The sequence below is a fragment of the Lissotriton vulgaris genome, chromosome 1_1 (genome assembly GCF_964263255.1).
Source record: "Lissotriton vulgaris chromosome 1_1, aLisVul1.2, whole genome shotgun sequence".
Taxonomy (NCBI): Eukaryota; Metazoa; Chordata; class Amphibia; order Caudata; family Salamandridae; genus Lissotriton; species Lissotriton vulgaris.
Genome location: NC_141685.1, coordinates 437,756,428 through 437,770,084, shown reverse-complemented (window position 1 = coordinate 437,770,084; position 13,657 = coordinate 437,756,428). Strand labels below are relative to the sequence as shown.

The 13,657-nt window shown below is 42.7% G+C and overlaps 1 protein-coding gene across 1 annotated transcript in view; it reads left to right on the top strand.

Moving 5' to 3' along the window:
* The window catches only part of PSMA4 (proteasome 20S subunit alpha 4), a 155,720-nt gene that overhangs the window by 18,460 nt on the left and 123,603 nt on the right, over positions 1-13,657 (top strand). The window contains exon 3 of the mRNA XM_086953153.1: positions 12,727-12,769. Coding sequence (XP_086809279.1) covers positions 12,727-12,769 — 43 coding nt within the window. The remainder of the gene's footprint in view (positions 1-12,726; positions 12,770-13,657) is intronic.

The following is a 13,657-nucleotide window of genomic DNA, read 5'->3' as shown; positions in this document are numbered from 1 at the left end:
ACACTCCCAAAACACAGGTGAGGGGTGTACCTGTTTTTCTCCACAGAGACAGTCAGTGTGTGTGTATATATTCTTGCTTCTGCCATCATTAGGTTGTGCTCCACTTCAAGTCTTGAGCGGTACCTGGAAACTGGAGTGCTCACAATTTTGTAATATATTTGTTGCCGTTTTATATAGAGTGAACATGACCCAAATGTATTGCAGGGCTTTACAGGAGCATCTTTTACATTACACAAGAACACATTTATTTTTTTGTAAGCACAGGGGGATTAAGTGATTTGCCCATAATCACAGGGTGTTGAGCAGACAGCAAGAATTAACCTGTTTCCCCAGATCCACAGTCATCCGCTCTGGCTGTTGCGCCACATCCGTGCCCCTAGACAAGATATTAGAAAAAGGGGTTCCACAAAACATGCTTTCTGGCACAATTGAAAAATAGGTGATTATGTGGAGTATGACCACGTGTTACAATGCCAGTAGGAGACGAGCCACAGTTTTTGAAGAAGGCTTAGGGGACATTTACATCACACACACGTGATATGTGATTTAAGATTATATATACATCTTTATTCTCTAGCAGCATCAAGAGTCAATTTGTTGGCATAGTTGGCTTATAAAGAAAATCGCCTTCCAAAGCTTCAAAAATAGCTGCACAAGAAAGCATTTAATTTTGGTCTACGAAAGAAGTGAGGACAGATGATGGGCATACGTCACAATATTTGTTATGTAAGACTTGTGGACTCCGCTGTAGGGATTGGAACATGTTAAACAAGCAGCAGCGACTTTAATCAAGGTCAAATTCATTTTTTGTAAGTCACTGGTAAATTAAATGATTTTGCCTAGAATCATATGATGTAGAGCCGATGCCAGGAATCGAACCCTGGTCCCCAGAACCAAGGTCAGCACCTCCTTGCAGTGAAATGCAGTAGCTGCGAGGTTACAAACCAGGATAACCTTGAGGGGAAAGGTTCAAGAGCGAGGCAAACTGCATAAACCAGATATTAAATTCAGCAACCACGAGGCAAAAGGCAACAGCGAAAAAGTGCTGCTTCATCAGCAAAGTTGAAGTATTTTGCAGCTTTATGCATACAAAATTCGCGTCACCCCCTGGCATCTCTCCTGCTGTCCCGTTCATTGAAGGAACGCTAGTGCTGACGTCAAAGCTGTGCTCTTCTGCAGAAACTACATGCTGATTGGAGTAGTCATTCAGAACCGCCAATCAGAGAGCCCTAACTCAAGATGGGGGTATGAAAAACAGGCAGCAAACATACTTCTGACGTGGGAAGCAACAATGGAAGGTAAAATAGTGGGATGGAGTGCATGCCCCGCAGGTGGGCGCGCCCCACAGTTTGATGACCTATGCACAAACAGTGTCTAAGCCCATTCTTGGGTATTGTAAGTGCAATAAAGAGTATATGGTTTGGGAGTTTGTCATTACGAACTCTACAGCACCATAATGGCTTTACTTAATTCTGGGAAGTTTGGTAGCAAAGGTCTCAACATAATAAACCCACAATGATGCCAGTGTGGAATTTATTGTACAATGCACTTGGAGGCCATCTTGGGGATGTCCCCTGAAAGACAGCAATCATTTGGTGGATTCCCTGACACCAGCCTGCAACTATGAGACAAGTTTATGGACCACTGGGGTGGGAGCCTTTGCTCCCTGTCCCAGAAACAAAGCCTTTCCTGGGCAGAGGTGTTCACATCTTCCCCAGGTCAGTAAGAGCCGTCTGTGGTAGGGGAGCTTCAAAGGCCTTGCTGCCTTTGCAACGCAACCCTCCAGCCTCTCCTGCTATCGGGAGCAGGCCCCCTTTCTGTCTTGTCCCCTTTTCAGTGGGAAGACAGGCGGGAAACATTAGAACAGCCCAGAAGTTGTGCCCTCCTCTGCCAACCCCACCACTCAAGTGGGGGAGGTGAGGTGAAGCCCACTCTTCAATGCCTGCCATCTTGCAGATGATAGGCACTCTCCAATCAGGATTAGGGATTTTGCCCACTCCCCCATGTGGGGCCAGCACACAAAGGGTGTAGTCACCCTAAGGTCAGTAGCCCATTGGCTACTACCTCAAGACGCCTAAAATGCACCCTAAATATTGTATTTAGGGGGCAGCTCTGACCCCAGAAGGCAGATTCCTGAAACCTATGAAGAATGACAGAAGTTGCACAGCAGAGAAGACAACCGATAAGAACTAACTTGGCCCCAGCTCTACCAGCCCGTCTGCAGTTTCTGGAGATCCTGTGCCAAAAGTTGACTTGTCCTTCAGCCAGTGACATCCCTGGGAGACTAACTGCCTTCCACAAAAACCGGATCTCCTGCGAACAGCAGCTCTGTTCCAAAGAAACTCCAAAGACAGACTCTGAGCCTGTTGAGGATGAAGAAACTCGACACCTGGAACCACCACTTCACCCGTCGCCTACGGCCCAAGTCCAAGTGGCCCACTGGTCTCAGCAAGTTCCCCTAGCGCTTCAGAGTCAACCATGGGTTGACCCGTACAGGACTCTCCGAAGTCTTCTGCAGCCACTTCACAGGACCGCCCCCCCCCCCATCCAAGAGTGGTCCAGTAAGGTGAAATCTGACCTCAAATGTCACCCCTGCATCCAGCCACCCTGGAGAAGAGGACTTGAGGTGTACATAGGTCCCCGAGCTGTACAGTTTACCTGCCTTTCTGTTGGTGCCTCCAAGCAGTCTTCCTGGACCGAACCTGCAGCTAAAACCCAAAACCAGCAACCTCATTTGGATTGCATTGGGCTCCCGACCCTCCTAAGCACTCTATGCCGCTGATGGTGTGGACTTGGTGCTGACCTGGGACCCCCTTTGCCCTAAGCTTATCCCTAGGAGCTTGGCTTCAGAGACTGAGCGGCCTGCCATGAGCAGCCACCAACCGAGGTGCCCCATTGGCTAACATTGGCTTCCTGCACTCTGCACCCGGCTGCCCGAAGTGCTGCTGGTGGTGCAATTCGAGTGCCTACCTGGTCCTTGCTCCTAACCCCCAAAACTCCCACTTGAAATACATTTACTTACCTGTGAAACTGCTAACTATTATTCTCCCATAGGAACCCATGTTAAAAGATTTTGGGCCTAAAATGTTGTGTTGAACTGTTGGTATGTATGAGAAAAACAGTAACTCTAACTCGAGCCAAGAAAAGTCTAGCTTAACTTGTATTGTAAGATCCGTATGTGTGGTATCTAGGCATACCATCCCCAGTTTCAAAGTGATCTAAAAGTAACTGAAAAGTATTCTAAAATTACTTATTGTGTAATGTAACTTGCTTTTTTAATCAATACCAACCTGTAACTATTGTACATTCAACCACAACTGCATTTCCTTGGGAAGTCCTGTATTTGAGAGTATATTGTACTTAACCTATGCCAAGTCCTGCTTGGTTTTAAAAAACAAAACATAAGTATACCTTTTTTTTACATACCCAATTTGTCTGGATTCCACATTGGAGTTTGTGCCTTCAGTCTTGATTCAGTGAATACAATGAATGCTTAACACACCCTATGGATAAGCCTAAATTGCTCGCTCACACTACCACAAAGAGAGCTGTTATTACTAACCTAATTTAGCTTCTGCTATACCTCTGAGGACTCTCTGAACTCTGTGTTCACTATGCCTTACTTTGGTGTAGTGTATGCAGAGCCAGCTTCCTACACACCTTATACTGCATTATTTGCTTTGTTTGGTCAACCCCGCTGCATGATTTGATTTTCCACTGCTCTATAATTCCTGTGCCCTGCTCCTAATCGCTAACGGACACATTTTGTTTAGGAGAGAAGAGAGTTTTCCCAGTCTGTCTCTACCCTTCCTCTGTCTATCGGCATAATTCTGTGTGCTTTCCTGTGAAATTAAATTATTCATATTGGGTGATATTTTCAAGGCACACAGTAGGGCAGTAGTCTATTGGCGGTCTCTTGACAAAACTAATGTATGTTGGACCATTCATGTTGGAACTGAGTGCGGTCTATTCTTTGTTTAGTTAAAATATTTTGAGAATTCCAGTTTGGCACTTCAAACTGTCCATTTGAATTATTACACCCCTTGTTATATTGCAAACTATTGTGTATTTTTAAGTTGAGAATTTCTTGCAATATTCAAAGTTGTTTGCAGTCTTTCATCTTTGTTTATCTGAATGTTATCAGCTGTCTTATTTGTTTTTCTCCCTTTTTAATACCTTGGCTGCTAAGCCTTTTACGCCTAGAATGCTAAGCCCTTTTTAGACTCTTTAGGGTAGTTTGCCCTTAGACCTTTATAATTTTTTCCCACATAATGTATCCACTCCAAATGTGCATCCTTTTTTCCAACATCTAGGAGAATTCCAAAGATACCCATAGTTTGAAGATCCCGAGGGAACAGAGAAAATAGAAAAAATATACCTACATTTTTGTGGGGAAAGAATACATTTAGTGCTGTGCAAAAAAATGTATTTTAAAAAAAATTTCGTACCTAAAATGGTATCAACAAGAGGTTTGGTGTGCTAAAGTCGTAATTATCCTAGCTAGGAACATGCAGAGCTGAATTACCACATGTTTGGCCTTTTTAAAAAAAGTAGCCAATTTATCCTAATTTTTGTGCTTTCAACATACTACCAGTTTGTGGTGGAAATCAAAGTGAAACTTATGGGTGATACCAGAAAGCTAAGGATTTCTGAAAAGTCAACCGAATTCTGAGTTCAGCAAGGGCTCATTTGTGTAGTTCCCTCAAAGTGTCCCCATAGAAACTTACTGTTGAAATAAAAAAATATTAAAAAAGTTTTGAGTGGGAAATAATATTAGCCATTTGTAACCACGTTTTCATTTGTATCTTCTTGTCACAGTGGATGATTAATAAAAACAATATGCCATTATGTCTGATAAACCCCTTTGGGTGCGGGTATATATGGGGTTTGTAGGTTTTCCAAGAACCCAAGTTACCCAGGCAACAACTGAACGGCAACTTACAATGGGATTTCATTGTGTATCGGGTATAGAGCAATTTGTATGGTCAAATATAAAGACTGAAAAATAGGTATCAAGGAAGTCAGTGTATTTCTGGAATAGATACCAGTTAATGAGTTTGGGATCAGTGGTGATTTGTATAGCTCAGAATTTATGGGTACCCATAATGGCATGTGATTATGAGGGCATTTTTCAAAATGTCTTCTTTTTTAAACACTGACTTCCATTTAGACTGCACGAATGCGGGGAATTGCAACTGCTGATAACAAATGCTCTAATTTTCTGTATGTTTTGCGGTACCTCGCGTCTGTAGGTAGGCCTACTGCCTGCGACGGGAAAGGGCCCAAATGGACACCAATTCTTTTCCTGCTGAAAACTGTCCCTTTTTTCAAAGTGGGTGGCTTTGGATTTTGGTTCCTTATTCAGCGGACAAATAGGGAAACCTAGCAAATCTGTACTTTTCTGAAAACTAGACACCTAGGGGAATACAGGGTAGAGAGACTTGTGCAGCTCTCACCAGGTTTTTTTTACCCTAAAGCCCATACCAAATCTTAAACTTCGGCTGAAAACTTACATTTTCCTCACATAGCTGTGATGGAAAGTGCTGGAATCTGCATGCATTTCCTACCACCCAACAGTCCTCCAAGTCTCCTGATAAAAATGGTACCTCACTTGTGTGGGTCAGGCTAGTACTGCTGACAGGAAAGGCCTGAAAACCCAACATGTACTCATCACATTTTTCCACTGAAAGCTGACCCGTTTCTTCTTTTTTTGGGCGGGGAGCAATGTGGCTAGCTGTGGATTTTGGACCCTACCTTAGCCAACACCTAGGGAAACCTAGCAAATGTGCAAATATTGTTTAAAACCAGACATACAGGAGAATCCAGGGGTGGGGTGAATTGAGTGTCTCCCGCCAGGTTTACCTACCCAGAAGCCTTTGCAAACCACAAAGTATGACTAAAAGCACACATTTTCCTCACGTTTCTGTGAGGAAAATGTGTGGAATCTACGGCGAGCCACACATTTCTTACCACCGAGCATTCCCCACAAGTCTCCCGAAAAAAATAATACCGTACTGGTTTGTGTAGGCCGTGTTGCCCCCACAGGAAAGGTGCCAAAACCAAATTTGGCGACATTCGTATTTCCTTTCACCAAAATGAGTTGATTTGGCTGTGGGGTAATCGCCATTTTTTTAAGCAGGGATCGTCTGCCACCTGGAGAATTCAACTAAACCTAGACATTTCTGATAACTAGACACCGAAGAGTGACCAGAATTGTGTGCCTCACTTGGGTCCCGCGAAGTTTCTTTTTTAATACCATCAATGCCTTAAAAACCACAACTTTGCCTAATATCTCACATTTTCCTTGCATTTCTGTGACACAAACTTTCAGGAGGAATCCATAAATTCCCTACCATCCTCCCCCCCCCAAACTTAACAAGAAAAAAATGCTGCCTCGCTTGTGTGACTGGGCCTAGTGCCCGCGACAAGAACAGATCAAACGAAGGATGAGTGTTTCTTTGTGAGGATATAGAAATCAATGTTAATAAGATATTATAATTTTCAAATACTGAATCGGTGACTCTACCTGTAAAGCTACCACAAGGCACCAACCACTTTACAGGCCATTCACATACCTTTTCATGCTTCTCACACATACAAAGTCATCAACACCCCCAGTTGCAGGCCCTTCACATAACACATCAACAAATGGTGCCTTTCCAGGGCCCATCACTTTCATTCGCCCACAGGACTAACGCAGCAATCGCAGCACATGACGAAGTAGACTGATGTTTGGCCAGTTGTTTGTTTGTAGTGATCAGCAGCAAGGTGACTCCCCCCTGCCCTCCCACTCCTCCCCCTCTCTAGTGACAGCACACAGAGCATAATATTAATGTTGTGACCATACATGTGAACTGTGTACACACACACGCACCAAACGCCTCTCAGACATCACCATGAAGCTCCACATCACTTTAATTTCTTAAACACTCACACAATAAACAGATTATACACACAAACCACAGGCTGGAAAAACAGCAACTTTTTTTCCGAATAGAAAGTCCCATTCTATTGGTAGAAGATGAAATGCCAGCAGTGACTGCATACGCCACAGGTGTAACTAAGAAAATGGAACTACTGCCAACAAGGTATCTAAACAGAAAATATATAGCAATACAGACAAAAGTCTGTTTCTTTTTACTCTTCTGGTTGCTCCCAATACTAATTGTGTATGGTACAATTTAAAACATGGGCACACACAGCCCAGAATCTCTTTTCGTACTCTTCTTCAGACACAGATTACATCTTCGTCAAGAAAAGTATTTTTGAGGTGTTTGAGGAATGTTTTCAGGAAAGTCGTGATCTTTCAATCTAGCCGCATCCTCCACCACTCAAACTTTGACTACTTGCCTGCTCAACTTCAACATGGCTGCCTATTACAGCCTGCTGAAACTGTACAAAACTGATCTTGGAATCTGGAGAAACAATCTTTGAGAACAACATAAGCCTTGAAGGATGCCAAATTAAACAAATGAACAGCCAACTTCTACCAGATGTATGATTTTTCGAGCAGCATTATAAGGCTCTAGCCTTTGATCTACTCTATCAACACCTCCCATTTGCTTGCTATAGTTTTCACACTTCTTCTACCTGACCACTAACAGTCACAGGTGAAGTGCTTTCATCATGAATAGTTGTGAGCATTTCTTCTGTCTAAAACTTTCAAAGCAAGAAGTTCATTACTATGCAAGGCACTGCTCTGTCCCTTCAAGGTGTTTGTTTTTACGCAAAATCTCTCTGGGGTAACCTTTACAGTTAGAGCGGATTGTGCCACATGCCACAGTGCTCACCTTGAAAAATTCCTTATTTAGTTGCAAGACTGTGTAGAAGTTGTCCACATATAAATGGTAACCTTTATTAAAAAGTCCTCTGGCAAGTTCCTACACAATTTTTTCACTGACTCCAACAATGGAAGGGCAACCATGGGGTTTGGGTGGGGAGAGGGTCAATTTAAGAATCCCTACCAGTGCACTCCCTAGAATTACACACACATCTAGTGGCACTTTCACACAGTGTATACATCTGAAAACTAGAACGTTCTCTCTTGCTAGGAATGTATTGTCTAAAAACCAAATGGCTTCTGAAAAGGACCAGAGACTCATCCACAAATCTATCTTTCCAGGGCACATAAATCTCTGAGAAACTATCTCTAAATGGTCAAGAATAGGCCGAATCTTTAAGAGACCGTCACAATCGGGGTGATCTTGTGGTCTTACTGTAGCATTATAGACCAAATGCAGCATCCGCTGCAAAGGCAAATATTGATCTCGACTCATGGTTGCTACAAATATAGCAGTTGCCATCAAGGGACTAGTAGACCAATATAAAGATAGTGGTGGCTTTCTTAGCAATCCCATCAACACAGTTAAATCTCAGAACTGCTTAATCTGATGGAGATTTGTGAGAGTCCACTAGCTAGCACTAGAGTAGGTCCTAAGTGTGGCTTTATTGTCCATCAAAAACTGTTCTATATACAAAGTGGTCGGCTCAACAATATCATCCAAAGCACATCATCAATAAACGGGTGAAAACAAAATGCCAGGCAAAGAGTTATCTGTATTGACTCCGCACCCTGCAACACCACTAAAGACAGGCAAAATAGGCTGCACCATATTAGGGCGCAACCCAGGGAAGTCTTCCAGACTCTGCCTGCAATCCAGCTTGCTTTCGCTGCACTACTGGAATACCAGTGTCCTCCTCTAAAAGGGGCACAATAGTGGATTCATCATCAGCTGATTCCTCTTAGACAGAAAATTCACGGCCCTGATCTGCAACTTGATCCTTTGACTCGGAATCAGAGTCCGTCTCAGAACTATATTTTAGGCAGATTCAAAAAGCAAACCAACGATCTGCAGGCCAGGTCGGGCAGCCATAGTGCTTACTAATCAAACACAACAGCAATAAACAACACTGTATCAAATTTGAACTCAACAAACTGTGTCTGTATCAAACAGTAAATAGAACTGTTGAAACATAATCTAAAAAAAAACAGGCCACACAATGAATTTTATACCCAAAATAATACCGCTCACTTGCCACAGACAACTAGACTAAGGACCAACTCCACCTACTATGCACACACAGCAAGTACCAACAATAACCCACTACAAAGGAAAAACAAAAGAAAATTGCACGCAAGACAACACAATGCATAACTTGCACAGATCCAAACTGAATTTGACACACAGTAAAACAGAAGCTGAATATGCTGCAATCATTACAACAGTTAAAAGAACAAGCATTTGCATCGCAATAGGACTCTCATTTACGCGAGACCTATTGCATTGCAAACTGGAGTGCGGGGGTTAGAAGGCAGAACAATGGGAATGGCTGGGCGAGAAGGCATGGACTGCGGGAGGAGGGAGAAGGCACGGGCAGTAAGAGAACCTTATTAATGAAAATAGTGCTCACAATCTAAATAACACATGCAGTGCAACACTTGAAGTAAAGGGGCCAGTAGCCATGGAAGGATACAAATGACGGCATGGCCATAATAAGGAGGGACTAAAGAGCCTCATAATCAATCGGACGGCAGAATTTCCGAAAGACAATGACACAAGCCAATTAAAAACATTGGCGGAGCTTACACTGAGCTTCTACTCCATACTCATTACTGCATGCCTCGCAAAGCGAGCAGCGCGTGTGTGCCGCACCTATATGCTTAAGCTAAAAAAAATCAGTGTGGTGCAAGGCAATGATACTCATTTGAAGTAAACAATACACAAAAAGTTTTATTACCAAACGCATCCAACAAAACTAACTGCAGCTTTAATAAATGCAGAAAGTGCAACTAGGTGTCGCCGCCAAGGAAATCAAAAGCTATACCCACATTAAAAAGAAGAAACAAAACATTAAGTTGACCAATGCAAATGAGACAAGAAATAAAACAGTTAACACCCTCTGGTGATTTGTGCCCTATATCAACACAAATGAACATAACATAAAACACAATGAAGTCTGTCTCTGGGGCAGCTCAGCGTCGCAACCATCCTATCTGCCCCCAAAGGGGGCACAAAACAAAGGGAGTGCCCTTTACTCCTGCCACCAACCAGACTCAAGCCAATCACCAGTTTACACACACCACCAGTCCATTGCAAGCCAACCAGCCAGGCACATGCCAGTCCACACACCACCAGCCAAAGGCCAGTTCACCACACAAAAACGTGTTCCCTGGTGTCTAGTGGTTTCTGCCACCCCCATGGGCAAATAGACCTACACAAATATCTGTTCTGCTAAAAGCTGGGAACTGAAAACAAAGAACGTGTTGGCAATACTGGGAAGCGCCCCTTGCGTAAGGGGCAGCTTCTCCAATATCTATAAATACAAATTCCCCCCACATCTAGAGTTTTCGGCTCTCCGTGGGGATAGAACGGCCGATATGAGCGGGGCCTGGCAGATTCAGGCAAATATTTTTGGAAGGCTCCACAACATGCATAAATTACAAAATCCATAGTGGCGAGTAGTCCCCTTCCCCCGCCTCCAACCAGATGGCAAAGTGGCCTAAAATATGGCCACTCTGTCCTTTAGGGGGATATAAACAGGACAAACATGGCTCGCTATTTCTAGGAAGTGACTCTTGTCCAAGCGTGCAGGGGAGGGGTTACAGGCAAAACATGCTTCATTGTTTTTTGGGGGTGACCCATGCCCGAGTGGCCAACCTGATTGCCTAAATAAAATTCCCTGATGTCTAGTGGAAACCTCCTGAGGATACATGGCCTGAACATATTTTCCTGGATTGTGGAGCAACCCTTGCTGAAAGGGTCGCCCTCTCCCATATCAAAGTATTTATTTCCCAAATGTCAACTGGCATTACAACCCCCCCCCCCCCACCCCCACACGTGATCACGCACCAAGAATGACCAGAGATGAAGGAAAAACTCTTTCCTTTACCCAGTGTCTATTCTGCTCCTGATTTCCCACCAAACCCCACAGACAAGAGGACATACCGGAACGTTGTACTCACCTGAAATGCTGGAAGCAAATGGCTTTCAGCGCGTCCACAGCATTCCTATTGATGACGTCGGAGCACCTTTTGATCACCAGGGGGAGAGGTTGGGATAGAAGAGCTTCTGCTGCCATCCCTATTGGGGGGCATTTGGTCACACCAGTGCTTTCTTCGCAGGTGGGTGCTAGGACATGCTGGGCACATTCTCGGCACCGTCACTGAGGACGTACCCAGCACATCTTTAGCACACAAGGAATTGAGCATTTGTCTTCCACCGATTTAAACCACCTGAGTGATTTATCGCTGAGTAGAAGAATAGCGAGTTGCAAAAAGGTGGGGTGGTAACAATCAATACAGAGCAGTAACTGGCTACGGCAAGCAAAGTCGTGCCAAGTATGGAAATGCATTAACACACATTTATAGAATTTTAAATCAAATAGCTAAGACTTGCCTGCCCTTTTAATTTGTCAAGTGGCCCTCCATCTCTTTGAACTGAAATAGGGAGTTCTGAGTAGCTGCAAGCTTGAAGATATCACTCTCTGCTCTGTAGTACATCTATACTTTCCATTTATAAGCAATTCTCTTGGCATGATGTTTCATTCATTGATAAGAAGCTGCCATTCACAGTACTAAGAATAAATACAATGATGCCTATGGTATTATTTTTTAGAAACTTCTTATTTTAGGACAGATACCAATAATTATCTGTCCTCTGTTTTTTTTAATACTTCTTGACTAAATCTCCATTTTTATTTTATCTTTATTCATCTAGTAGCTATCTAGACACTTAAATGATTCAACACAATCAGAAAAAGTGATTTACAAAAACTTTTTTAGTAAACCAAGTCTTTCTTTTATCAGGAAACATATTTTTCACTTTCACGTATTTAATTTTTTTCTTTTTGTATCTACATATTTGTCACATTTAGTATGTATATTTACACAATACTTTCTCTTGAACCCCTTTTATGGTTCAAATGCCCAACAATTTGAACAAGGAAATCTATGGTACTTTGTTATGACCTTAATTCCTTCATCTGGATCACCACATTTAATAATGAAGCTTAGGAAGCTGAAGTCACTTTTATGCTTCTATTTTCAAAGCTCTCATCAAATTTTTTTTAAATTATATTTCAATGTTTTCTTGGTGTCAGATTACAATAACAGTCGACACGTTTCAGCCTATAAACTATTTAGGCCTCTTCAGGACTTTGGGCAAGAAATTACTTATACCTGCATATGTATGCATTCTGGATCGTTGTATATCACTTAGCAAAGCTATACCGCACCAGCCCAACAATGGGCGCTAGCGTTGCCTCGACTTGCGACAACCTACGCGCAAGTCGAGGCAACGCTAGCGTTGCCTCGATTTGCGCGTAGGTTGTTTAGCCATTCGAATGATTTGAACCATACCGGGATGATTGCAAATCCACCCGCTTGTACTCTAAGAATACCGAGTTTCTATATGTACTGAAAGCGCCTGTTGTTGGGCTGGTGCGGTACCGCTTTGCTAAGTGATATACAACGATCTTAGATGTCTGTTTGTGTCACATTTGAAACAAACTGAGGTATCAAATTAGGGTGCAAAGAGGCCTATGCAGAAAAAAACTGCAAAGGACTTGCCTTCACTCTTTACACCTTTTATTTTGAGAATGTTTTTTTTAAGCAATTACAGTTGGTTTACAGCACTGATTGAAAAAGAAATGTCTCATGGTGACAAACCAGTCTAATAGTTGATTTATGCCTTATGGTGATATAAGAAACTTTTTTTTTCTTTCCAGTCTCGACGATATGATTCAAGAACAACTATTTTCTCCCCTGAAGGTAGGTGGATTGTACATCGGTAATAAGTACCTAATGGTCAATTTGTCCTCTGAGAATTTTGGGTCATTGTAGAATAAGCATTTTGTTTGTTTTATGATTTGAGTCTTGCCCAAAATATTAGAAAACAAATGAAGGAGTATCACCCGATGAGTAGGTAGGTTTTCCAAACGTGGAATCAATATTCCTTGTTAAAAAACCCCTCACTCACCACCTAGTGGTGACATGCTTCATCATCGGGGTCCACCCTGGTGGCCTAGCGTCACCAGGGTGTGCTTCGACACCTGGATTGCAGTGGAGCAGGTTGTGAAGTGTAAGTGCAAAAAATGAAAAAATACAGTGTTAAAAATTGTCCTGGTTATGGCTTTATATATAAAATAAAGGTCCAATACACCACCAACTCATAATTGAGATACGTAGGTCGTAACTCCCCTTCCAGTATCTCACCCTTTATTTTAATATTGTCCAGTTGCTTTTTCAATAAAATTCTTTTACAAAGCCATAACCAGGACAATTTTTAACACTGTATTTTTTCATTTTTTGCACTTACACTTCACAACCTGCTCCACTGCAATCCAGGTGTCGAAGCACACCCTGGTGACGCTAGGCCACCAGGGTGGACCCCGATGATGAAGCATGCCACCACTAGGTGGTGAGTGAGGGTTTTTTTAACAAGGAATATTGATTCCACGTTTGGAAAACCTTCTACCTACTCATCGGGTGATACTCCTTCATTTGTTTTCTAATATTCGTGACCAGGGGATCAGGAGTATTTCTCGTCCATTGTCCACGGACATAATCCCTTACTCTCCATTTTGTTTTTTCGGATCTTGCCCAAAATAGCCACATAAAGTATAACAACTATGTTGGTATTTTAAGTCTGTGTTTTCA